The sequence below is a fragment of the Rhinolophus sinicus genome, chromosome 15 (assembly GCF_057876585.1).
Source record: "Rhinolophus sinicus isolate RSI-liver-muscle chromosome 15, RSI-T2T, whole genome shotgun sequence".
Lineage (NCBI taxonomy): Eukaryota > Metazoa > Chordata > Mammalia > Chiroptera > Rhinolophidae > Rhinolophus > Rhinolophus sinicus.
The window spans coordinates 51,222,081-51,248,622 of record NC_142515.1 but is presented as its reverse complement, the minus strand read 5'-3'; the positions used below and the strand labels follow the sequence as shown (position 1 = coordinate 51,248,622).

General features: G+C 44.4%; 1 protein-coding gene across 2 annotated transcripts in view; it reads right to left on the bottom strand.

Annotated features, from left to right (window-relative positions):
- The window catches only part of VCL (vinculin), a 94,829-nt gene that overhangs the window by 2,207 nt on the left and 66,080 nt on the right, over window positions 1–26,542 (bottom strand). The window contains exons 9-21 of one of the 2 annotated variants that reach the window (XM_019745885.3): window positions 24,862–25,015; window positions 23,966–24,141; window positions 20,870–21,060; window positions 19,459–19,658; window positions 17,777–17,905; window positions 14,029–14,178; window positions 12,011–12,119; window positions 10,608–10,910; window positions 9,301–9,425; window positions 7,860–8,045; window positions 4,893–5,096; window positions 2,695–2,898; window positions 2,171–2,275 (exon numbers count right to left, since the gene is read on the bottom strand). In XM_019745885.3, the coding sequence (XP_019601444.1) occupies window positions 2,171–2,275; window positions 2,695–2,898; window positions 4,893–5,096; window positions 7,860–8,045; window positions 9,301–9,425; window positions 10,608–10,910; window positions 12,011–12,119; window positions 14,029–14,178; window positions 17,777–17,905; window positions 19,459–19,658; window positions 20,870–21,060; window positions 23,966–24,141; window positions 24,862–25,015 (2,236 nt within the window). The remainder of the gene's footprint in view (window positions 1–2,170; window positions 2,276–2,694; window positions 2,899–4,892; window positions 5,097–7,859; window positions 8,046–9,300; window positions 9,426–10,607; window positions 10,911–12,010; window positions 12,120–14,028; window positions 14,179–17,776; window positions 17,906–19,458; window positions 19,659–20,869; window positions 21,061–23,965; window positions 24,142–24,861; window positions 25,016–26,542) is intronic. The other variant, XM_019745883.3, reaches the window with a different exon arrangement.

The following is a 26,542-nucleotide window of genomic DNA, read 5'->3' as shown; positions in this document are numbered from 1 at the left end:
CTGGTGGTTTAGCCAGATCACCCAAAAGAACCCAAACTGGCCCCTCACTGATTGTGTACTGTACCCTCAGATGGCCTCCAGGGTACACACTTTCCCGGTCTTCCAACAAGTTCCTCCTCTGGCTTTTGCTGTTCCCTCTCCCTGAAATACCCTTCTGTCCAGGTACCCGTGGCTAAACCCTCACCTCCTTCAGATCTTCATTCACTTGTCACCTTGGTGAGGCTTTCCCTGCTTACCTTATTTTAAACCACTTTCCCAACTCACAGCATTCCTAGTCCTCCAATTCTCTCTTCATTTTTCTTCACAGAACCCACATCACAAACTGATGTATTTTTTACCTAGGTTGTTTGTCTTATCTGATTTTACCTAAAATTTAAGTTCCTTGAGGGCAGAGATTTTTGACAATTTTGTTCACAGTTGTACCTCTGTGTTAGGACAGTGCATGGCACATAAGAGGTATTTTATAAATATTTAATTAATAAATGAAAGAAAAAGAATTCAACAAACCAACCACCTTACAAATCTATGAAAATCTAAATAAGTAAAACTTCTAAATACACAGACTTATAGGACTGGGATCACCCTGGTGTTCCACCATAGAAAGTCAGGGAACTCATCAATCCATTAGCCCAGTAAGGTTTTTTGTAAACTATTTTTGAGCCATAGACCTGTGAGGATTTAATAAAGGCTATGGATTCTCCTCAGAAAAATGCTCACGTGCACAAAATTTGTGCGTGCAGTTCCAGAGGGTTCATGGGCTCTGACGCGTAACCATGTGCCAGAATTCCTTAACAGCTGACCTTTTCACTTGGTCAACAAAGAGGCTGAGGCCCAGAGAGGTTCCGAGAATTGCCAACCAAACTCTCACAACAGTCAGAATGAGGACTCCAAACTTCTGACTTGCAGTCCTGTGTGTCTTCCATTCTACCGTGTTCTCAGTTTCTGGCTTTTTTTTATTGGAATATTTAATAGAAGATACTAGATATTCCCAAGATACATTTCTGTTGGTTAATTAACTAAATGATAAGGTCTGAAATTGAGCCTTATCCTTCCTTCCGTGTTTCTTTCTACTTCCTTTTCTTGGGGCAGAAGAGATCACATGACAGGAAACAGCTCAGGGCCCAAACCCTGCCTAGAACATATGGAAGTTAGGGATGAAAATCTAGTTGCCGTGGTTTGGGAGACGAGAGGGTTAGGATGAGAGCTGTTGGATTAAAACCTGGCAGTGAAAGCAGCACTGCTGGCACAAAGACGAGTGGCCTCTTGTCCCCTCAAAAGTGCCCCATCTCGGTCTTCTGGCCTAAAGATCAGAGACGGTCTCCAAACTATTTGTGAGTTCCCCCAAAGAGAGGGACTGTGTCTTTTTTTTTTTTTAACTCCCCTATACAGTGCCTAATTCAGTGCCACATACACAGTCCATGTATGACGAGCCTTGTCTGGGAGGCTCAACGTAAGATGTGCCACCGACCACAAGAAGAAATTGGGAATCTGGCTCACAGCAGGGCCTGCTAGAGGAGAGACAGGGAGAGGGACAGGTTCTCCAATGAGGGCTTTCTGAGAGACCTGGGCCACATTTCCAGGAGGCAAGGAAGGAGGGCAAATTCCCAAGAAACGGTTGCAAAGGTACATGTAAGAGCATTGCTCCAGGGAACCCTCCCACCTTCCTCATTTCAAGCTCTGTCAAAGAAACCAAAAGAGAAGCAAGCAACTCCTCTGAGTTGTCATTTCAGCCTCAGAACAGGTCCCTGAAAAGCCTAGACACCAGTCAGCCTCCCTGAGGTACTTACCACCCAGAAAACAAGGAAGCAGAAATTCTCTCCTAAAATGACAGTGGGGCAAGAATGAACAGGCAGTGGAGGCCTCGAGAGAGCCAAACCTATTCCAGGGAACAAAAGAACTGCGGAGAGTCCTAACTGCCACCAACTCAGGCGTTTAACCTCCCTAGGTGTCAATCTCCCATCTGTATAAAGTGACGAAAGTTGCACATGTGTTTTACTGTCCCTTCCGAATTTCTGAGGCCTCTCTCCAACACAGACACCCTTCTGAGAGCGGAAGACCACCCCACATACTGAATCCTCGATCCACAGGTGAAAGTCCCCAAAGTGGAACGAGCCTGCTACAAAGAGGCACAGAAGCTGCCAGCAGAACACCAGCAGCAGGAGGCACGCACCTGCTCTGACTCCTCGTCGCTGATGTTGGTCCGGCCCAGCATGGTGGCCTTCACGGTGGACAGGATTTTGAGCTGGGTGCTTATGGTTGGGATTCGCTCACACACCTGAAAAGAAAATTTCGTTTAGTATGTTTCTGTATTTTTCTTACCCACAAGCTCTTTGAGGGCAAAACTCATCTGCCTCTGTACTCCCAGGGGCTGGTGTGCAGAAGGCACTCAGTAAATTAGTAGCGGGATCCCACTTGTTTTCTCCTAAGGATCTGTATAGTCCCTTTGTTCAGAAACGGAAGCATTGAAATTCTTTCATTTGATTAGGAAACAAACTTTCATGAATCTTTCCCAAATACACATGTGCATATATTTCCCTGCTATTTCTGTCCATTTTGAAGTGCCCCCTACGCCTTGCTCACCCATTTTTCTCTCTCCTGCTTTTCTCCCTCCCACATCTCGCCCACTCTGGCGCGTGTGCACACGCGCACGCACAGAAGAAACACACACACACACACACACACACTCCTGAGTACCTGTAAGAGGTTGGTTCTAATCCGCTTATCTGTGCACTGCTTGGCAACCTCCTTGGCCAACCGAGTCACCTCATCTGAGGCCTTGGCGATGTCCTTGGCACACTGAATCAATGCCCGCTTGGTACCACTGCCTCCTCTTACCAGCCGAGACATCTCAGCCATCAGCAGAGCCATGCGCTTGGCTGCTGCAATGATGTCATTGCCCTAGAGAGAAACAAATATACCGTGTGAGCTCAGCCCATGCTCTGGTCAAGTCAGGGAAAGAAGTGGAAGCACAGAGAAGAGAAGGGAGCCTGCTGCTCTAGCAGCCCTCTGGAAGGATGAGAAGAGAGAGGATGAAGGCCGTTCTTGAGTGATATGGATAGCACACGAGAATCAGACAAAAGAAGAACCAGGGCACTCGCCCTAGAGAGAGAGAGAAAGAGGGAGAGAGGGGGAGAGAGAGATCACCTGACTGAAAAGGAACAACTGGATATTAGTCCGAAAGGGCGACGCGTGCGCCCCAGGCATAGCACTAAACAAGCACTTCGCATGTCCAGGTTAATCATGTCAATCACATGGGGACAGGCCAAGAAGTCGGTTAAACAGGCATTTTCCTTTCTAGAGGGGAAAGCAGTAGAGCTGGCCTGAGGGGAAAAATACAGAGGCGCCTTCCAGATGCTGAAATCATCCTCGTCATCCTCACCCTTGTTACAAACAGCAGCCAAGGACCGTCGCTACTGAACTAGAATTTAAAACCCAAGTAACCATTAATGGGCTTGATTTAAAAATTATATATTTTCTGAACCAGACGACTCCTGCCCTCCTTCTACTGCCTTTGTTTATCCTGTCAGCCTAAAGGAACATATTATTTTCATTTTTCACATTTAAAAAGGCCAAGAATCAATCCTCCAGTCCCCTCAGATAAGTGGCTTCAATTAAAGGAACTTTCAGCTAAGAGGATGCTGGGGGAGGCATTAGGAAAATACAAATCATGAGTCGAGCTGTAAATGGAACCCCCGCTCCAACTAATAACAGTTTATCTGAGATTTGGCATTTTGGTTCATTAAATGTCTCATGGGTCATAACAGAGAAATATACAAGTCATTTACTATATGCCCTCAAAAGGCTTGTCTTTTGGCTGAAAACAACCAAAATCACTGCATTTGGGTAGTTCAAATCTACCCAAAAGGCCAGGCCATACTCATTTTTCCCCTCATGCTTTTCAATGTCTACACGATGCAGTGAGGCACACAAACCATGCCACTGCCGGGCGCCCTGTGAGACGTCCCCAGGCACCAGGAAGTGGCTGATCACTGATGCTAGAAGGCGTGTACTATCTCAGGCCGAGAGGAGAGGTATGGGAAGAGGTCATGAGAATGGGTTATGTCAGACAAGGCCATCTGGGTCCGCCTCTTCCAGTGCAGACCTGGGGTCATTCTGCGACTTCCTGACCTTGGTTAGCAGGGCAGTGAGGTGCCAGGGTTAGTTATCACCCATTACTCTCCAAACCCTTTCTTCTTGCAACATGCCACCTTCAAAGGGGAGCAAGTGGTCCGCCCCACCCCTCACCTGCCCACTAGCTCTGGTTCAGTCTCCAAGGCGGAGGGGCTACTGCTGCCTGTCCTGCAGCCTTGAGCGCTCTCCCACCCTTTCCACAGAAACCTGGACAACCATGGAGCCCCATTCCCTGTGGGTTCCCATTAAGGCCAGTATCTGCCACACAGCCAAGTGCAGGGCAGCAAGCAGCCCTCCCCAGAGACCCTGCTTCTCACCCTGATCACCTCTGCGGAGCCATCAGTGCGTCAGTGACAGGTCAGCAAGGGGGCGAGGGGAGATATGCAAAGCTCAATGGTCAGTCCAGGCGACCTTCTAATGGTTTACAATGGTTTCTGACCTGCAAGTCACTGAGAGACCCATCCGTGGCTTCCCACAGGCTGTGAGGTTCCAAGAGTGGCCACATGGTCAGTAAGAACGGGAATCCTTTCAAAAAGTGACCCCGTCTCTCTCTACCCCTCCAACACAAATGCAATCCCATTAATTGGGCGTTAGCAGACCTTTCAAACTTGTGAAGCCAGTCCTAACAAGGTGCAGACAGACAGACGCCCGCCCTGCCCAGACTCACAGGACCCACACAGATCATGAGTGATGCAATGTGTCAAGGCTGCACGTGGCCGGATGCATATGGAGCAGCCCCCACTGGGGGTGCCAGTCAGTACCTTACTAGACCACTTGGTGGCTTCCCGATGCAATGACTGAGCGGCGGCCAGAATGGGCTGGTTGACCGGCTGATTGGGTGGCATTAACAGCAGCTCAGGTTCGTAATCGTCTTCCATGTCCGGGCGGACAGGGAACCCAACAGCATCAGCCGCCTCTGCCTCAGCCACAACACCTATACCCACCTCAGCGGCTGGGGTACCCGGCTTTGACGATGGCAGGAAGGATGAGAAACGGGGAAAGTGTTAGTAAGAGCAGTAGGACGCGGGGACTGAGCTTCAGCTGGTTTAGTAACCAAAGCCTGCCCAGGAGGGGAAAGAAGATGGCGTGCCCTCCAGGAGCCGCTGAACCAAGCTCCACGGAAGGGGGATTCTCAGCCTCCAGCACCGGCCCACGACCCCCTGTTCACAGTGAATGAAGGAAAGAGACTCAGTCCTGTGGCAAAGGGTTTCCAGAGAAATAGTTACACTAAGAAAGCAGGTGACATTCCTTTTTTATATACTTATTACCAAAATTAACCTTGCCAAGAGTAATTCTCACATCAGAATATTTTAGAGGAGCCAGACAACCAAACAATAGTAGCTCGTTACCTTTAAAAGGAATCCAAAGAGAAAACCCAAACGCAACCACACAACCTGCTGTGAACAGAACGAAGAGAACACCCTGCTGGCACATTCGCCCACCTCTCCCGCACACTGGAAGAGACATGGGTCAGCTCTGCGGCTGCTGGACATATTATTAGTTCCTTCAGGAGTGACAAGTCCCAGATTTTAAAAGGATACATCAGAGGCAATCGATGTCACCCCCAGGAAAGTGGCAAGAAAGCAAACAATGGTGAGTGAAGAGGACTGATCGAGTCCCCTACAACCACCCAGCTGGAAGGAACTTCCAGAGGACACCTCTTCCAGCCTCTCATCTTCGGGAAAACTCACGCTTCCGACCAGCTCGTTATTCCCTCAAGGGCTTCAGAGATCATGCTTCCACGGTCTCATGGTGCATCCATTGCTAGTACTGACTCAGAAAGCTGTTCCCTGGGCACAGCTTAAATCTTCCTGTTGCAAAATAGGGTTTTCACTCAACCCACAGTCAATTTACATATTCCACAGATAATACATGGACTTGGCAATTAACCCAGGCTGAGCTCAGAGGAGCCCAGAATTGGTGCCCATAATAGAACAGGACCCATGAGGGGGAGACGATGAATTTACCAGGGATGGGGATTCTGAAAGGCCAGGGAATCAGGAGCTGAAAATAGGCTGGGGGGTGTAGGGGGTTGGGAGTGGGGGAGAAAATAAAAGGAATTGCCTCCGTGAAGCGGAACCACTTTTACATGAAGAATGGTGAACACAGATTGATTCTGTCAAACATCTCTAACCAAGAGGAAGTCGGAGTTTGTGTGGAACTTTGTTTCAGGTTGCTGTCACTCCTAAAAGTCTTCTCCTGCACAGGAAACCAGTCTCCAAAGGGCGACAACAAAGTTGGAGGATTCAAGGCAAACATGGAGTTCGGGTACCATCTCAGTCCTTTCCCCTAAACTGTTTCCACCAGGATTCACCCCCATGCCTTAGAGGAGAGGCCAGCTCACTGCTGCTGGGGTTCAGAGTCCCAAAGTGTACAAAGACAGACAGACACACACACACACAGGCCCTCCCTCACCCCCAACACACACCCAGCCCCTGCCTTCACCAAGCTCAAGGTCACAATCCCCTGGGGCTACAAGCCTCCAGCCAGTGTCCACCTATGGACTTCTGGCCACAGGTGGCAAAGGGCGGTACCTATGCACGCCAAACCTGTGTGTCCCCTAAGTTTTATCTTCATCTTTACAATTGAAGTGTATTTTATGTTCTGCTGTACAATGTACCTGGGCTTAATGTAATGAAAGGTAAATGCCCTTTAAAATCTTTCAGTAAAACCAGCCTTCACTGTCACCCCCACCACACTCCCCACGTGCACTGGTACACTGGTCCCAGGGGTGTGCACGCCCCAGCTGAGAGAGACGATTATAAATCATTCCACAGGTCAGACCCAACCCCAGCAAGACCACCACTCCTTCTTCTCAGAACCTGGGCTCAGTGCTAACAGTTCAGAAAAATAGCATTACAAAGCCAATGTCAATTTCCCAGCCTGAAAAAAACCAAGATCAGCTGCATGTGCGGGAAGACCCTGGGGAACTACCTTAATACAAGAGCTTGAGATCTGAGGGTGTGAACAGAAGAAAGGCAAACAGATGGTGGGAATGAAGATCTAGGGTCATATAAGAAAGAGTTTAGAACTGAATTAGAACTACATTTCACTGCAAGGTTAGCAGTAAGTTTTCGCTCTTATCTAGAAAAGCTACCACTCACTTTTCTTCATTGTGGGGGAAATAGGCAAAAGTTATTCACGGGGCATGACTGTTGCAGCAACCAAATTCTCACCACCCACATTAATATTGATACTTTCAGGTTTGTTGAGCAGGAGTTAGCCTGGCGCTGTCTTGAGTTGAGGGGCAAGATGATTCTGAGAAAAGGAAAAGACACATGGCTTCTAAGACACAATCTACCTGCTTCTATGAAAAAATAGAAGGAAAATGTAAACATTTCATCTAGCTGTAGCAGAGCTCACAGAAGACAGTTTCATATTTGGGGAGCTGATAATTAGCAAGAGAGCATCTAAAACCATTCAGAAATCCCAAGAAAGAAAAGCAATTTCTAAAAGACCCCAAATGTCCAGCGACTGGCACTTGACACACTAATGGACAGAACCCTCTTCTCAAACCACAGGGATCTCCGCTCCCACTTGCGCTGCTAGGAGAAGCCATCAAACACCAGGAACATCTCGTTAAAACCACACCGAAGAAGAGCACCATGCCATTGGCAGCAAAAGAAACCAAACCAGAGAAAGGGGGTGACTCTCCAGACAGACGCTTCTTCTTGGGTGTTGTGCAAGGTTCTTCCTCCTTTCTCAACAGAAAAAGCTTCATTACGTACCTTGCTGGACCATTTGCGAGCTTCATCATGGAGCTGCCTGGCAGCCATCATCATTGGCTGGTTGATCACCTCCCCGGCCTTCTGCTCGGGGAACTCTTCATCCTTCTCCTCCGGTGGTGGGGGCCTGGGCGGCGGGACCTCACCCTCAGGCAGAGGTGGTTTGGGAGGAGCAAGCTCATCTGTCAGCTGAGAGAGGATTAAGGGCCAGGTTGTAAGTAAAGCCCAAGAACTCCCGCCCCCTAGAATTCTTTCCTCTAAAAAGCATCCCCAGAAAAGCCACCCACATTCACTCCATATAAGACCACCCACACTGAGCCTAGGGGCCACCTGCTTCAATCTCAACAGAAACATATTTTCTTCCTATTTTCTCCACAAAAAGCTACTGTTCTGGCCGTATCCCAGGGAGGCACACACAGCGCCTCCAGACCAAGGATTCTTAAAGAAGATCTAAGTTCTGGGCCCGACTGTTGAGGGGCAGCCGCACAGGCCGTACCCTCTCTGACAATGAGTGAGAAGCTTTGCCAAATAACCTCCAAGATCTGGATGCTAAGTACCATGACTCTAGTGATCACATACGAGCCATCCCAGAATAGCCCTCTCTCTGGCCCTAACCTTACCCACCAACAGCCCAGCTGGAAAGCATCAAAAGAAGCATTGGAGGCTAGGCAGGCACTGCTCCTTAGCAATGGGCCCAATGAACCAATTTCCTCCTCAACCAACTTAGAAACTTGTATCTTTTACTGACATTAAATATGGGAACGTAAATCAAGGAGAGTAAATCAAAGTATTGCCTTGAGAAACTATTCCCGAGGTCCTGCTATTTCCAATACTGTTAAAATAAATGTCTAAAAATAATCTGTTTCTGATTCCAGGATTTGTATCTGCAAGATAGTATCCAGTCAGCTTCCTCCTAAACCATTCACCTATCGAAGAATAAATTCATGTGTGTGTGGGGGTGGGGGGGTGGGGGGGGAAGTATCAAAAAATTTTAAATTATAGTTGGAGGAGAAAAAAAACAAAAAGTCAAGTAAAGGACTGAATAACCTATGTAAGATTCGAACCCCCTCTGTTTTGCCGTTATCCACTGGGAACACAGATAATCTCACCACCAGCTGTGCAGGTCACATCCCCACTCCTCACTGACCCTTCAGCCATCACATCCACACATCCCAAAGCCAGCTCCTTTGCTCCCGTCACTCCTGATCATAGCAGGCCAACACCCCAGGCCCCCACCTACCCAGCACACCCCATGCAGAAGCACTGGCTTAGGACCCCACCAGATTTAAGCATGAGAACCAAGTGGTAGCTCTGACTAAGCTTTATGGAAAAGCTAAACAAAGGCGCCTGGCGGCTGAGGCTCCAGGACACAGCTCTGGTCACTTTCTCTTGCTACAGCTCTGCACCCTGGGGCTTGATTCTCCATGTCTCTGGGTTTACTTACACGGAGCTGTTCAAGGTCTGGCGGAGGTGGCGGGAAGTCAGGCTCCTGAGGTTGGAAGGCTTCTCTGACCTTGGCCACAGCTCCCAGGATCCGATATCCCGAGTCCAGGAAGCTCTTTTGCAAACCTAAACACAAGACGGCCTCACTTTCAGCTGGCCAGGTCAGCGCCCTGGAGCACTGTCTGTCCCGCCAAAGAACAGGTTTCCGTTAACAAAAGCTGGATGTGAAGCTGCCAGTAAGCATCACAAGCAGGGACTGAAGGGGAAGGGAGGTGAGAGCAAGGCAGGTGCCCTGGGGCTGGCGAAGAGTCGGAAGCATCACACGCGTCGCACACCAGTGTCCCTGCAGCGCGCAGGGCACCTTCTCGCCGGTGCAACTAGCGAGCACTTAGGACATTCCTGGCCACGAACACTTCGGGCTCAGCTGGTGCTCATCACTTCTCTTATGATAAAGCAGTCAGGAGATAAGCCTGCCCAGCTCGGAGCAGGGGAGATGGCAGTGTCAGATTGGGCCTCCTTTCCCTGGAGTACTTCTCACCTTTCGCGCTACTCCTGTGCTCTACTTGGCCTTCAGCGTATTAACCCCTAGGATGAGCTGCCACTCCTATCTCCTGAATTCCAGTTATCTGGAATTCAGGAATCTACTCAAAACTATTAGAAACTCCAATTGGGACACTGAGCATGTCCCTAGTGATGGCGGGATGAGGATACTGGAAAGAGTCCGCCCGGGCTCGGGATGGACAGGGTGGCTCCTCCCTCCCACTCTCTCACACAGAAAGGATTCGACTCACAGACCAGGCTAAAAACGATGGATGCTCACAACAAAACACTCGCCTAAGGAAAACCTAGATATTTGGGTGTAAAACCAGGAGACACATCAGTCAACGTTAGCCCTCCAGGTTTGACAGAAACGGAGACTGTTTTACAGAGAAAAGGCATTTTAAGAAAAGCAGAAGAGAAGTAATGCCAGTTACATAAGCTAAACAGTTGGTAGATTGGTTATCAAGCATCCGTTGAGAAATGTCCACATGAACGACTAAACAGGAGCTCCGTTAGTCAGATAACATTAAAAAAAGTACGGAGAGGTGGGTCCAGAGAAACTAACTTACAACCAATCTGCCAACACTGCAGAGCATATTTTGTCCCATACTATTCGGGACAGAAGAAGATTAATCTAGCATTCGCAAGCTACCTATCTGTCGTTTTGGCTCCCAGACTGTATGCGGCGCTTGTGGGGTACACATTCTCTCACCACCCTGTCAGCTTCCTGACTTCTTAGTGGAGCGAGCCACACCACACATTGCTTACCGGGGTCAGAAATGTTTCCAGCCACAGCCTTTGCGTCCATCACCATCGGGGAGATGGTTTTGCTCAGTTCATCAGAGGCAGCTTTCACAGCCTCACGGAACTTGGGGTCCTCAGAGTTCTCCACCTCCCTCTTAGCCACCAGCAGGATCCGGTTGGCCCGGCGAGCGATGCTGGTTGCCCCAGCGACAAGCATCTGAGGCTGAATATTAGCCATGGCTACTTTACACTTGTCCAGGTCTTTTTTAATTGCTTCTTCGGAAGCATCCAACAGAGATTTGGTGTCAATGGCTTCGTCCACCAGCCCTGTCACGAGAACAGAAATGGAATTTAGCTCCTCTTTTAGAAGAACAGAGACTCCAGAACCCTGTTGTCCAAGTTTCTTATGTGAAAGTACAATACCCAGAATTCTCTCCTTCAGCTCAAAGTCCTTCTTTTGCGATCAAAAGCGTCCAGGTGAATACCACGGTTTAAAAAAGTGAAGCTGCAGCCCAGGAGGCCACAGACACAGTATTTATACCAACCGTTGTCGCACGCCGCCTTCTGCCTACCAGACATCCAGAAATGCAACGACATCAGGAGGAAACTAGGATTGCGTCTGAAACCTTCACCACGTTATCTGTTAATAACATTTTCTCCTTTCCCATCTCACTCCCCAGCCACCTGCTGCCTGTTGGCAGCTTGTAGTACCCAAGACGAGCCACGCGGAGGATTCCAGTAACCCTAACAGCCTGTTTCTTGTTTCGGTTACCTCTCTCCAGGCCCCTCAGGAGCTCCACTTTCATGTCTGGCTGCTATGGACCCCTGTCGCAGCAGGTTCTGCAGGGGAGCCGAGGAGCCCACATTCCTCGTTTCTTCCCTCTTCTCTCCCACCCGCCACAGAAAATGAAGAAGATTCAAGGGGCCACTTCGACTGCACAGACACGGGTTTGTAGGTGGTTCGTTTTCTCCTTTTTTTAAAACTACGTAGTTGATAAGTTGGAGGAAACTCTGAGACAAGTTGTATTAAATGGTAGCTATTGTGGTTCCTTGAAATGTGAACCCACTGAAAATGACAGGGACACTTACTGTATCCACAAACACCGCCTCCCAGCCTCTGAAACCAAACTCTGGCTCAGACTGAGCAAAGACACTATTCAAAGAGAAGATAGGAGCTGTAACAATAAACATCACACCGGGAGGGCGGCATTAAAATAAAAGAGACTCAAAGAGTCTCTCTTCGGACAAAGTTGCAAGGGTTGAATGAGAAGCCGCTGCTGCTCAGCAGCTTTCATCAGGGCCAAGTACACTGTCAGGCACATGACGTCCCTTTATCCAATTACCGCGGAGTAACAGAACCGGTCCTGCTCAAGTTTCTCAGAACTCACTCCTCACGGATTAGATAAGAATTCTGCACCCAACTCTACCTGTCATTTTTTCAACATTATCGATCCACTGGTTCTTCATGGTCTCAAAATGTTCATAAGCAGCTTGGTTTCCGGGATTCCTAAGTAAGATGCGAGCAGCCGAGATGACCTGGCAATGACACGACAACCTTTAAACACCTGAGCACCCTCCCACTCAAATACAAACCTTTAGGGAAACTCTCTCCTCTCTACCTACAGATGGCACTATAAAGCCAAAAATCCGCAAGGCTCTTTTCAGACTGAACAATTTAGGCTTGGTCTCACAAATAGCTCCCCATGACGAGGTTTTCCGGTGACAGCCTGATACTAAGAAGGTAAAATAGTGACCAAGTAAATGGGTGTTCACTTGACACTTCAGAGTATACACAAAACTGACATGTATTCGGGCCCTTGGTGTCAAATCTTCCATCTTAAAAAATACCATGTTTTCAAGATACTAAAAATTACTAAAAGTGCTTTCACAACTATTATCTGACTGAAACCTCACAGCAACCCTGTGATAGAGACAGGACAGATAATTTATCCATTTTACAGCTGCGAAAACCAAGATTCAGAAAAGTTAAGTGACTTGCGCTCAACAGTTCCCACCTGGGGAGACAGACTGATATTTACTGAGTATTTGCTAAGTTACAGGCTGTACACTCATCCTCTTAAATCCTCGAAACAATCCATAGGAAGGAATTATCTCCGTTTTACAGATGGGGGAAAATTCAAGTCCAAATCTGTCTCCAAAGTCCATAGATGGTGTCTTTTTTTTTTTTCAATTACAGTTGACATTCAATATTATTTTATACTAGTTTCAGGTATATAGCATAGTGATTAGACATTTATAAAATTTATGAAGTTATCCCCCCATTAGTCCAGTACCCACCTGACACTCCACATAGTTATTACAATATTACTGACTATATTCCCTATGTTCTACTTTACATCCCCGTGACTATTTTCTAACTACAATTTGTACTTCTTAATCCCTACACCTTTCTCACCCAGCCCCACAACCCTCCTCCCATCTGACAACCATCAGTGTGTTCTCTGTATTTATGAATCTGTTTCTGTAGTATTTGTTCATTTATTTTGTTCTTTAGATTCCACATGGAAGTAAAATCATATGGTATTGGTCCTTCTTTGTCTAACTTAAGTCTAGTTTCCTGTTTCTCTTTTTTAGAAATCTCAGTTTTATACAGAAATCCTATGTTTTATATTCCATGTTTAGGAAGTTTTTAAAGAAAGTTAGAAGTTCCTATTTTATGGAAGTTTTTTTTAAAAGTGTGACTTTTAAGAGAGTCAGACTTATCAACATGCCACGTGGGCAAAAGTTGAACATTAAAAGACATGCTTATTTCCCTGTCTCTCCCTGCAGGTCCACCAGTGCCTGTATCACAGATTTGTAAAAGCACCGCAGTTCCCACTGTGTCACAGGCACTCAGTAAATATCTGCTGAGTAAACAAATGAAAAAATAATGAAGTCTCTATAATTCAATTAGAAGAAACAATATATAAACTTCACATTCAATGATATTGAGCTGATATTTTTAAGAACACCTATTAGAACTTTAAATCCCATCCAATTTTTTTCTTTTGTCCCCACTCTGTTAGTATAATGTTCACAGCATACTAGTTATATCTTGGTTATAGAATTAAGCAGAAAAAAGAAAACAAGTTATGGACACAAATGAATTTTTAAAAAATTCCCTCAAAAGTATGTGGGAAAAGGCATAAGCTCTAAAATCAAAACAAAGTAAGCTCTCAAGATTATCCAAATACTTCCTAAAGTTTGTTTGTGTGTGGGGAGGTTGGCTTTACTAGTTTTTTCTTCCTTCAGAACTAAACTATTAATCATTGTAAAAAATTCAGACAATACAAAAATGATTTTGACACTATGGGTATGTGTGGCTTTTTTCATGACATTTTACGGGACATATTCAAAAATGTATAGAACCTGTTCTGTAATTAACCTTCTTGACTGAACACTAGGTAGTGAGTATTGAAATGATGAAAAGTGAGCAAAACTCCACCTGGGGAGTGAGTTCTCGGGCTGTCTTCACTGATGCCTGGATGCCTTCTACCGTTGGTTTATTAGCAGTTCCAACAGCAGCCGCTTTCTCTGCTGTGGCACCCAGCCTTCCCGAATGGTTCTCAAAGTTAGCCGCCCTCTCGTCAAATACCTTGAGGAAAAAAACAAAGACAGTAAGAAAATTTACTTCCATAGAATGGGTCAGGCAGCCTACGAAAAACTCTCTAAGCAGAGGCAGCAACTGCTCAAAGACTTCACAGATGACACCGAATCCTGGTTAATAAGACAACCAATGCCTCATCTTTGCCCTGCTGTATCTCCTCCGAGGGGCCATAGCATCATGTGTGTGACTGTGTGTGCATGCACACGCACACACACCCTTCGATTTCAGTTCAACCAGTGCTTACCAACGGCACACAGGACACAGCGCTGTGTCGTCTGGAATAAGGAATTCAGAGAATGTGGAGACTTAAATAAGCCCCATTCCCAAAAGGCTTGTTCTCTAGTTTAAAGAGGACAGACACACCCACTCCAGGCTCTGGTGTAGGGGGCTGAGTACGTTAAAAGCCAACAATATCCACAGAGCTCCAGCCCCTCATGCTCATGCAACCCATTACCATGAACGCTGTAAAAACTCTGCCCCGACCTCCACGGGACAGAAGCGATAGATGGCGCGCTCACACTCAGGCCTGACACAGCCGTAAGGATGGCTGACTTGTATTATCCCACATGCAGAACCATCTACAGAATAGTTAGTTCAGCTCTCACATTTTTAAAAAGTTACCTTGTCTTTTGACATGGATATTATACAAGGTTGCATACCACGAAGGGGAGGATTTAACTTAGACAAAAATGACAAAAGCTCTTCTGTCATTTGTTGGGATAACATTATTGGAATTGATGCTTGGAAAAGCAAGGTGCTCCCAACAGTGCGAGGTCAGGTTTATACCACACACAGAGCATGTCAGAAATTGCCTGGCAGAATCCATCTGTTCTTTGCCTCTCCCTACCTGCCCATACCTGGAGACCAGCTCTGGTCCCGGCAGATAATCCATAAAGGTCTCTTGGTTCAACAGCAGGCTCCAATCTCATGGCCAAGGTTCTGTGTTTACGCACTCAAGTCTCTTCCCCATTCTGGCCTCTTGTTTGGTTTTAGCTCCCTGAGTTCTTGCCATTTAATGTTCAGAATCTCTGCCTAAATCTCTGCTCTCCTAGTCCCCTTCATCTGGCCTCAGTTCTTGTTCCTTTCCTTGGCTGGTCTCCCACAGTCAGGACCTACAGGGCTTTTGCCTACCTTGGTTGATCACCTCGACCCCAGCCCATGTCTGCTGTTCCCTCTGATTAAACTGACTGCTTAGCTTGCTGCTCTTGTCAGTCAATCAAAATTTACTGAGCACCTACTATGTGCCAGAGCCTGGAGTAGGTGCTGAAGATACAAAGATGAGTAAGACAAAATTTCTGCATCTCAAGGAGCTCACATCCTACGAGGGTAAAAAAAAAAAAAAAAAATGCCCATAAACAGACATTTATAAGAGTGTGCTAAGTGCAATAATAAAGCTAATAACTGATATCATGGGAGCAAAAGGAAAGGCATTTTACCGATCCAGGAAGCAAAGGATAATGGGACAAAGGAATTAAATGAAAGAGAGACAGAAAGAACAAAAACATGGAAGGAAGGACAGAATATGCAGAACACTATAAGCAATTAGGCATTACTGGGCCACGCATGGAGAGATGGATTTGTAGGAAATAGGTACAGAGAGAGTATTAGAAGCCAGATCACAGAGCTCTGGCTTTCTCCTATGTGAAAGCGAAGGCCCAAGGAAGGGTTTAAGCAAGAAAATACCAGGATCAGATCTATACTTTTATTTTATTGGTTGCCCAGTGCCATTCAAAGACCAACCACAGATGAGCTGTTATACAGGCAGCAGAGGACTAGGTTCAGAACTAAAGCTGTGGCAACATGAAGGGAAATGGAAAGAATTCAGGAAACATTTGTGAAATCAAATTAATTTGCCTTAATTTATTGGTATAGGAAGATGAAGGGAAGGAAATAGTCAACGGTGACTCACAGATTTCAAAGAGAGAGAGAGAACAGCAGAAGGGTAACATGTGCTGAGGTACCTATGAAACATCTAGGTGACGAGGACCAGCAGACAGTTGGAGCTACTAGTCTGAAACTCACAGACGTCTGGAATGGAAAAAAAGCAAATCATCTCAGCCTAAGGGGACCACGAGCTGAACTGCCCAGTAACTGAGGCTAGAGAAACAAAATGAGGGTAATCACCAAATAACACAACCTCCACCCACCAGTTCTACATGGTCCTGGGTGCCTGACCCAATTGCTTTTCTTTGCTGCCAGTACTAGTGAGGCTAGAAAACCAAATATTTGTTTTCCTACGTTCCTTTGCATCTGTAGTAGCCATGTGACAAAGTTCTAGCCAATGAGACCCAAGCAAAAGTCTCCTGGAGGATGTCTGGGAAAGCCATTCATTCAGTACCAACAATGTAACAGACATTGGTTTAAGAACTGGGAATAAACTAATTACAAAATAAAATGGAAATTTCATGCTAATGTGAGGGAGACAAACATGGAAATTTCACACTAATGCGAGACAAACCAAAAATGAGGTAAACATGTCAAATGTTGATCAGTGCTAAGAAGAGTAGGATATGAGATTAGGAAATCCCTGGGAGAGGAAGTGGGGTTGCTACCAGAGATGATAACCCCAAAGTGACATTTCAGAAGAAAGCTAAAAAAAGTGAGTGAATAACACATATAGGCATCAGTGGGAAGACCAGAGAGAACAAGCACAAAGGTTAGAACATGCAAACATAAACAAGCAATACTGGGAATACAATGCAAGTTGGTCCAAGTAGGCAGAGGAACGTGGGGAGAGTGCGTCCACGCGAGGTCAGAGCGGATGGGGACAGATGCAGTGATGCTGCAGCCAGCTGGACCACTCACACCAGCTCAGTGGAGCCAACGGTGCCCCTGTCTTCCCAGCTCTGCTTTCAGTGACTTCATATTCAAACAGACACGATGGGAATATTTACATCATGGAAATCAACAAATGTTCCACATCTGGGCTTTCTGTCTGGGGGACCTTTTTCCAGGAGAACTGGTCTACAAGCACATCACTGGCTTTACTGTTCTTTCTAAGGACTCTGGCTTCACTCTGGGTCGGGGAAGAGTCATCAGAAGGGTCTGAATAGAAGAATGACACCAAATGATTTAAAAGGCTTGCTCTGACTCCTGTGTGGAGAAGAAAGTGCCCTAATAAAGGGATAGTTATGACTGCAGAGGCTCCCATCCCTCATTTCTTACTGCCTTGAACACGATGGCTAGGGCTGCAGCAGCCATCTCACACCATGAGGAAAAGACCAAGAAAATCACAGAGATGCCAGCTTTAATAGTGTCAAGCTGCTGAACCAACACCAAGCCACCTACCTCCAGGTTTCTTTCTGTGTGATGAAAATAAAACCCATCTGTTTTCATGTCTGATGGTCAGGTCTTCTACCACTTACAGCTAAAGACATTCTTAACTGATACCCTTGGTGACTAAAAGAAGCGATCGCAGGGCCTTCCCTCTTCCATCCTTCCACCCTTCATCCACAGTAGCCCAACCACTGCCCTTGACGTACACTGTAATCATACTTTACCTTTACAAACAAATAACCAATCAATAAATGGGATGTATGTGTGTGTGGTTGACCAACAGAAGAAACGGAAGGCTTCAGACACCCACCTCTTCCCTGTTGGGGGCATCAGGAGGGGCAGTGGCCGCCACTGCCAACAGCTTGATGGGCGTTGTGGTGTCGCTGAAAACATCTGACACCTCCTGAGTCATGGCCTCCTGCATCTGGGCTTTCAGATCCTTAAAAACAAATGAAAATGTCCAAAACTATCGAAAAAGCACCTCTGCCACTGTCCTCACTTCACTGACACATTCATCCACTTGGCCAGTCTTTCATTCAACAAATATCTGTGGAGTATCAAGTATGTACAAAGCACCGAGTAAGAGAGGAATCCTGCCTTCCGAGGGATTAGTGTCTCGTAGAAGAGGTCAAACATGACCCACATTTCCTTACAGACTGTTCCACCCAATCAAGAAATCTTTCTTACTTCCTTGGTGACCTCTACAAAATGATACTAGACTGAGAATCATGGGGTTGGGCCCCAAGAAGGCCCTGAGGGAGACAGAGTTCCTCACCATTCCCAGTGCCAGAAGGGACCACACTAACAATTGTAAGGACTGTTTGCTGGAGGCCAAACTTCTAAGCATTTTTTTATATTAAGAGGAAAGAAATCAAGAATGGGAATTATTTTTTAATACTTTTTTTTCCATTGAGATTCTAGAAAAATGTGATAACCAATGTATGTATCCATTTCTTACCATGGGTCTAAGGAATAGACTTCTTAGAAGTCCTTAAAAACTCTTTTTCATAGTTATCACACTCAGTCCAGTCTAGTTTTCTACATTTACCCAAAGGAGTCTCAGTTACCTTCCCTGTTTCTCACGGTGGGTGGCATGTCCTGGCTGGTGAAACCTGAGATAGTTTTAGGTGTTACATAGAGAAATGTTTTTATTTTGATTATTGTGTGTTTCTTTTAAAGAATATTAGAGAAAATATAAGTAGCTCATCAATCTCCTGATTTCAGGATTATTATAAAGTTTTCTTTTAAATAAACTGACTTAAGTTTAGAACAGAAGTCCATTTTATGAAAATGACTGGATAGGGCAAATATCACGGAAGAGCTCTTCACTCAGTGAACCGGGAAACACAATTGAGTTGCTGTCACACACTGGTGAGGCTTTTCCCCTAATAGGCTCTGAATTTCCTTAGGTTCTTTGGTCACACTCTTTTCCCTTTCCCAAAACTGAAAAATTATATATTTTTAAAAACATTCCCTAGGGTCTGGCCCGGTGGCTCAGGCAGTTAGAGCTCCGTGCTCCTAACTCTGAAGGCTGCCGGTTCGATTCCCACATGGGCCAGTGGGCTCTCAACCACAGGGTTGCCAGTTCAATTCCTCAAGTTCCAGCAAGGAATGGTGGGCAGCGCCGCCTACAACTAAGACTGAACATGGCACATTGAGCTGAGCTGCCGCTGAGCTCCCGAATGGCTCAGTTGGTTGGAGTGAGGGCTCTCAACCACAGGGTTGCCAGTTTGACTCCCGCAAGGAATGGTGGGCTGAGCCCCCTGCAACTAGCAACGGCAACTGGATCTGGAGCTGAGTTGCACCCTCCACAACTAAGATTGAAAGGACAACAACTTGACTTGAAAAAATCCTGGAAATACAAACTGTTCCCCAGTAAAGTCCTGTTCCCCTTCCCCAATAAAATCTTTTAAAAAAAAACAAAAAACACTCCCTAGTTTTTCAATAATAGTAAATGTGTGAAATGAAACAACATATGCTCCAGAGTCCTACCTTTAAGGAGTCTTGGAGCTGAGATGCCAGGGCTCTCGCCTGAGGACTCTCCCCTTCCCCTCTGGCAGCCAGGTCAGCCAGCTGGGCTGTCAGCTGGTCCACTCGGTCACACTTTGCAAGAAGATCTTGGCGATAAGGTCCCATCATGACATTAGCCAGACGATGCCCTTCGGCCACAAGCCCCCGGATGGCAGCCTGACCTGGACCAAGAGGAAAACACTAAAAGTCACGGAGACCTGAAGAAGAAGGCAACTGCAGTGCCATCTGTTGTTTGTTTGTTTGTTAATAATAATATTCAGTGGCATTTTGTTTCCCCTAACAACAGAAAAATTGGGGAAATACAGAAAAATTTAAAAAATAGTAAACCACCCATAATCCCATCACTCAGAGATTGATATATTTGAACATTTCCTTCCAGTCTTTTTTAATGCATTGCATGTTCCTATATACACATGCATTTCTCTTTCACATAATTGGGATCACACTATAAACTTTTTCCTTGCTTCTTTTTATTTAACGTGAGCATTTTTCCACATATTCCTCAAAAATCGTGACGTAAAGTCTATGTAATACTTTATAATATTAACCGTAATTATTTGGCCATTTACTTATTATTTAGCATTTACTCTGTTTATATACACTCTTGAATGTAACTCCTTGGCAATATCTCTTATTATTTCTTAGACTAAATTCCTAGAAGTCAAACTGCTGAGTCAATGGATATGAACCTTTTTAAAGCTTTTGACACATAACACGAAATTACCATTCAGAAAGTTTGGTATTACCAATGTATTCCTCCACCAGTAAATATTATTTACTGCCTGATTCCTCAACACTGGGAATAATCAATTTAAAAATGTATTTTTTTATCCAATGAATACAGCAAATGAAGTAATTAGTTCTTTCAGCTTCAGCAGGCTTGCTATCACAATATGACCTACATTCCTATAGATTCATTCCTAAAATCTCCCAAAAGAGAAAATCTTAGGTTATCAATGCTATTAGAGACTGCGTGGTACAGGAGCCCTCGCCACTGAAAATAACCTTGGTAGTTAAAAGCCTTTTACTTCTTTTCAAAAATTGTATTTAACTGGGTACTTTCTAAGGACTGTAATAACTGAAATACAATAGAATGGAAGTATACATAGACTGGAAATAACTAGTTCAAAGTTTCAATTCCAACCTGAGGACCTTTCTATTTGCCCACAGTAAAATCATTTATTCACTAATATCTCTTTATTAAATCACAGAAATCTCAGTGGCTACATGTGGAAATGGAGTCACGCTGTAGAATGACTTCCTCACCAATGGTTGAAGAACCCCTTCTTCGCCTAATTACAGATGATACAGGATCCCTCCCAAAAACTCGCTTGTTTTCACCGAGCCCAAGTTCACCGCCACCCGCCCTTACCGACTCCCCGGTCGTCCAGTGTGGGATTATCGATCCAGCGCTGCGCTTGCTCAATCTTGCCTTCGAGGTGGACAGCAGCTTTGGCGGGTCTGCTGTTGGCCACAGCCCTATTGGTTTTGGTCTGCAGATTCTGCAGGGCCGTGGCCACCTGTTTAGCCAATGCTCGGGCTTCTGGGGAATCTCCTTTCCCCCTGCGGAGAAAACAACACACAGACACTATTTACATGACATAATTGCTGATACAAATACTAATGGATGTCAAATTGCTAATGATTATTATTAACTTGGTTTGATAGAAGAGTAGTTTATTCATTTGGCCCTTAAATAAGAAATGAGTAATTTAAATTCGGTTAGCTTTCCCACCTGACATTAAAAATGAGTTTGGAGCAGCCTAGCTCAATCAATCTCAACCATCTGGTAAACTGAGCTCAATCACACTAGGTTAGCTGACCGAGGTTAGCTGACCCCTCAGCCTGCCACCTCTGAACACGCTAGTTTTCTCAGCAACTAGGTGGGCCCAAGTAGCCATATTTCTTGTGCAGTAGTGGTTGAAATATTTAGAGTAGAACTAATTGTAGTTATTTAAAAAAGAAATAAAAAATAAAAAATATATACATATAAAATAGTTTGCTGTAAAACAGTATGTCTTGTACCAGCAGCAGCTTCATCCATCTCCTGTTCACTGCATCTCTTGATGGCATCATTTCCTCTTGGGCTTGATTTAATCTCATGTTATTTTGCATAGTAACATGCTATATAGGCTTGTAGCTTAGAAGCAATAAATAGGCTCTACCAAATCGCCTGACAATGCATTTCTCAACATCTATCCCCACCATTAAGTGGGACATGGCTGTATGTGAGTATGTGTATGTTTATATATGTATATGTACATATATATGTGATATAGTAATAAGTAATGATATGACTGACCACACATGGAGTTCTGCTACTATCACCATTACCATTAATTCTCTTCATCATTAACAAACACTAATGAGTGTCTGCTATGTATATGGACCTTTGCTAGGGTACCAAGAATATAGAATCTTCGTTTTCAGTATTTTAAAATCTAATGAATGTAAACAGACCATAATAATGGGTTAATATTAATGAACACAGACCTAACTATATTGACGTTTTATTTTACAAATGTTAAATTATACATCTTCCCAACCTAAATAAGGCAAAATTTGGGCCTCAGAGACCCCCAAATGACCAAGTTTGATATATTAGCTTGGTGCAAAAGTAACTGCGGTTTAAAAGGTTAAAAAAAAAAAATGCAAAAACCACAATTACTTTTGCACCAACCTAATACAATCAAATTTTAGCTGTTTCTTCAGCAGCTCTGTCACCACAACCTCCTGCCTAAAGTATCCCCACCCTGCTCCCACTCATTTCCTATTTCATGATTTTAGAGGCAAGAGTTTGCTTTCCTAGCCAATACTGCCCTCTTAGTCGGTATAAGACTTGAAAGAACTCTAAAGTATGTCTCACTGGAAAAAGGTTAGGCGCTCTCCCATGGAAGCACAGGAAATGAAACACACAAGTTAAATGAAAAGCAGAATCTCAAAGATACTTAACTGTGGCTAGTATCCCTAGAGAAGCGGCTGGAGGACTAAGGTAGGAAAGAAGCAGCTTTTACGTTTGACGCTGTACCCTTTCTTAATGTCCTTTTAACATGTGCTGCCAGTTTTGGTTTGTTTGTTTGTTTGTTTTAAAGATTTTATTGGGGGAGGGGAACAGGACTTTATTGGGGAACAGTGTGTACTTCCAGGCCTTTTTTCCAAGTCAAGTTGTTGTCCTTTCAGTCTTAGTTGTGGAGGGCGCAGCTCAGCTCCAGGTCCAGTTCCCGTTTCTAGTTGCAGGGGGCACAGCCCACCATCCCTTGTGGGAGTCGAACCGGCAACCTTGTGGTTGAGAGCCCACTGGCCCATGTGGGAATCGAACCGGCAGCCTTCAGAGTTAGGAGCATGGAGCTCTAACCGCCTGAGCCACCGGGCCGGCCCTGTTTTATATTTTTAAGAGAGAAAAATACCTATCAAAAGAAAAAGAGCAACACTTCTTTTTATTTAATCAAAGTAGGTGCCAGGAAAGCCTTTAAGAGAAGCTGTGGTTGAGGACGTTGTATTTAAGGATCTCTTATAGCTGCTACTCAAGAAATAATATTTCTGGGGAAGGAAGAAAGTATTTTCATATACCTCTCCCTGTCCTCCTTTCACCCCAGGAAACTTTGCATAACTATGCACAAATATTACTTTCCTCATACACCTGGGAAACAGATATATCATAAACACAATATAGCAAGACAAGTCCTAGCTTAGAAACGAAAAGTAAAGATCTTAAAAAAGCAGTTCTTGGGGCCGGCCCAGTGGCTCAGGCGGTTGGAGCTCCATGCTCCTAACTCCGAAGGCTGCCGGTTCAATTCCCACATGGGCCAATGGGCTCTCAACCACAATGTTGCCGGTTCAACTCCTTGAGTCCCACAAGGGATGATGGGCTGTGCCCCCTGCAACTAAGATTGAACAGGGCACCTTGAGCTGAGCTGCTGCTGAGCTCCCAGATGGCTCAGTTGATTGGAGCGCATCCTCTCAACTGCAAGATTGCCGGTTCGACTCCCACAAGGGATGGTGGGCTGCGCCCCCTGCAACTAGCAACGGCAACTGGACCTGGAGCTGAGCTGCGCCCTCCACAACTAAGACTGAAAGGACAACAACTTGAAGCTGAACGGCACCCTCCACAACTAAGACTGAAAGGACAACAACTTGACTTGGGAAAAAAAAAAAAGTCCTGGAAGTACACACTGTTCCCCAATAAAGTCCTGTTCCCCTTTCCCCAATTTAAAAAAAAAAAAAAAAAAAAGCAGTTCTTACCATCCTAAATTAATTTAAAACTACGTAATAGGCAATAAATCATTCAACTCCAATTATGTCAATGATAAAACAGAGTAATATCTTACTTAGCCACGTCACACAGAATCAATGAGAATACAGTGGAAGAGCATCGCACATGCATTTAACCTACAGAATTCAACTATCTATGTGCTTAGCGGACAAAAGAGACAAGATTAAAGGGCAATTTAAGTGATTAAATACATACTGTCTTCGTAAATCTCCTAATTTAGAAGTCAGAGCTGATATTTCTCCAAGAGAACGTAGAATGTCATCTCTCTCTTTCGGATCATCACATAATTCTGCTATTTTCCGAGCTTCCGCCAAAGCCCCTCGAATCTGTTCTTCTCCTTCTGGTCCACCATTTGGATCTGCAAGCCAGTTCTGCACACAGAAATGGAAAAGAAGCACACTGTCATCTACTCATGAACCACATTATATCAAACTTAACAAGGCCATCAGAAATATTTCAAAAGTAATCACAAGGCATACATTACTGATTTACATATGTTCTTAGCTCAAGTAAAATCAAATCAATCCCTCATCTTTTTTTAAAAAAAATCTTTTTCTTTCCCAGTAGAATAAAATAAGCTTCACAAGCTTTAGCTCATCTTTAAATTAATCACACCTTATGAATTCTTCAGTTTCTCAAACACTTCTGTTTCTTTGTAAGATGAAATCATTTTACAGTAGTTATTCGAAAACTGTAACCCTTTAACACTGCTATGACCAAATGTAGTTGTGAATTCTGAGATAAAAACAGTTTCAATATACTGTAATCTGTATCAGGAACTAGGATACTCTTGGTATTGAGTGCTTACTTTTAACTAATCGAAGTATTCAAAATTAAGATGCTTATTTCAAAATATAAATAAATACTATCTATAATAGATGGAAGTGGAAGTGTTAACATTAGTAACTGCTGGGAATTAGTCATCACTTAGAAACACCCATTATCCACCCACAGTAAATGGGAGGAGGGGAGGGAGAGAGAGGAAGGGAGGGGGAGAGAGATGGACAGAGATAGATAGACAGATACAGGCTATTTATGGAACATTTCTTTCTCTTTTATGTCCCACCCCTCTTGAAAATCATCATTACTACCTGAGCAGAATCAATCTTCTTCGCAATACTCTGCTTTGAGTTTGTCATGGCTTCCAACTTGCGGGCTGCATTTTCCACTTTGGCTGTGAGCACATCCAGACCCTGAGACACCTGCTGGGCTTTCTGCATGGCCACCGGTGAGGCTCCTTGTCCTCTACTCAAAACAGATAGATGCTGTCACTGCACTCTCTCAAATGCTTAACAGCAAAATCATACTAAAAGCACAGTATATGTCATTTTTCTTAACATGCTTGTCTTTTTCCTTTCCTCCAGTAAGTCTGAGAGAGCACAAGAAAATACAGAGAGAACAAAATAAAACACCCAAACCATCTGCTTTCTCCTTTGCTTTTGAAAATACACATCAGCTTCGTGGAGCTGCATAACCATCTTAAAGACCAGGCCTACATATTTTGATAAGAATGATTCTCCTCTTGGTAGTGATTACATAATCAAATCTAAACTTCAGGGGAAAATGTGCTTGTGATCTTATTGCTATGGTGGGTTGTGTTACCATAGCAACGTGTGCTTTAGAAATAAACAGTCCATTAGATTGTCTTATTTATGGACAAGTATACATTAAAAATGTTTCAGGAGGCAGCATGCGCTGTGTTGCTGAAATGAAAGTACAGCACACCGGGACCCACCAGATCTGGGTTCAAAACCTGGCTCATAGTACCTGTGGAACCTTGTTTACCAGGTTTTACCTCCTAGGGCTTCAGTTTTCTAACTTATAAAATGGGGGGGGGGGGGGGGGCAACAAACAATACTTGCCTCACTTATCAAACACAGTGGCCTCAAGCAAAAGATATATTTGAAAATACTCTGCCAATAAAGCAATACACATAACGTGCTTCCCCGAAAATAAGACCAGATCTTATATTAATTTTTGCTCCAAAAGACACATTAGGGCGTATTTTCAGGGGATGTCTTATTTTTTTCATTTACAACAATCTACATTTATTCAAATATAGTCATATCATCATCTTCTGGGACATCGTCATAACATACTAAATGCATCTGCCTGGTTGATGATCTTAACAGGGGCTTATTTTCGGGGTAGGTCTTATTTTCAGGGAAACACAGTATATACCGTGATACAGATTACTATTATTATTATTGAATTATTACTATTATAACGAACCTAATGATAACCTTAAATGTCTACCTTCCACTCCTATGCAATCTATAAATATCAAAACCAGTTACCATGTTTCCCCGAAAATAAGACCTAGCCAGACCATCAGCTCTAATGCGTCTTTTGGAGCAAAAAATTAATATAAGACCGGGTCTTGTCTAACAAAATATAATACAAGACCGGTTTTATCTAACAAAATATAATATAAGACCGGGTCTTATCTAACATAATATAATATAAGACCGGGTCTTATCTAACATAATATAATATAAGACCGGGTCTTATAGCACATGGTGACAAGAAACCATCGTTTCCCATCAAGTTCCTAAAGAACTAATTTCACTATATTCCTCTCTCAGAAATGGTAACGCTACCACTACAAAAAAACAATATGAGTTTGTAGAAGCTTGTTTTTCCTTTGTGGACACTTTGCAAGTCATAACAAAGTAAAATTTTCCATCGTTTTACCAGCTCAGATTTTGCAAACTCAACCATAGGGAGGGGTTACAACTTTATCATTTGGTAGAATGGGCTGGCTGGTCATCC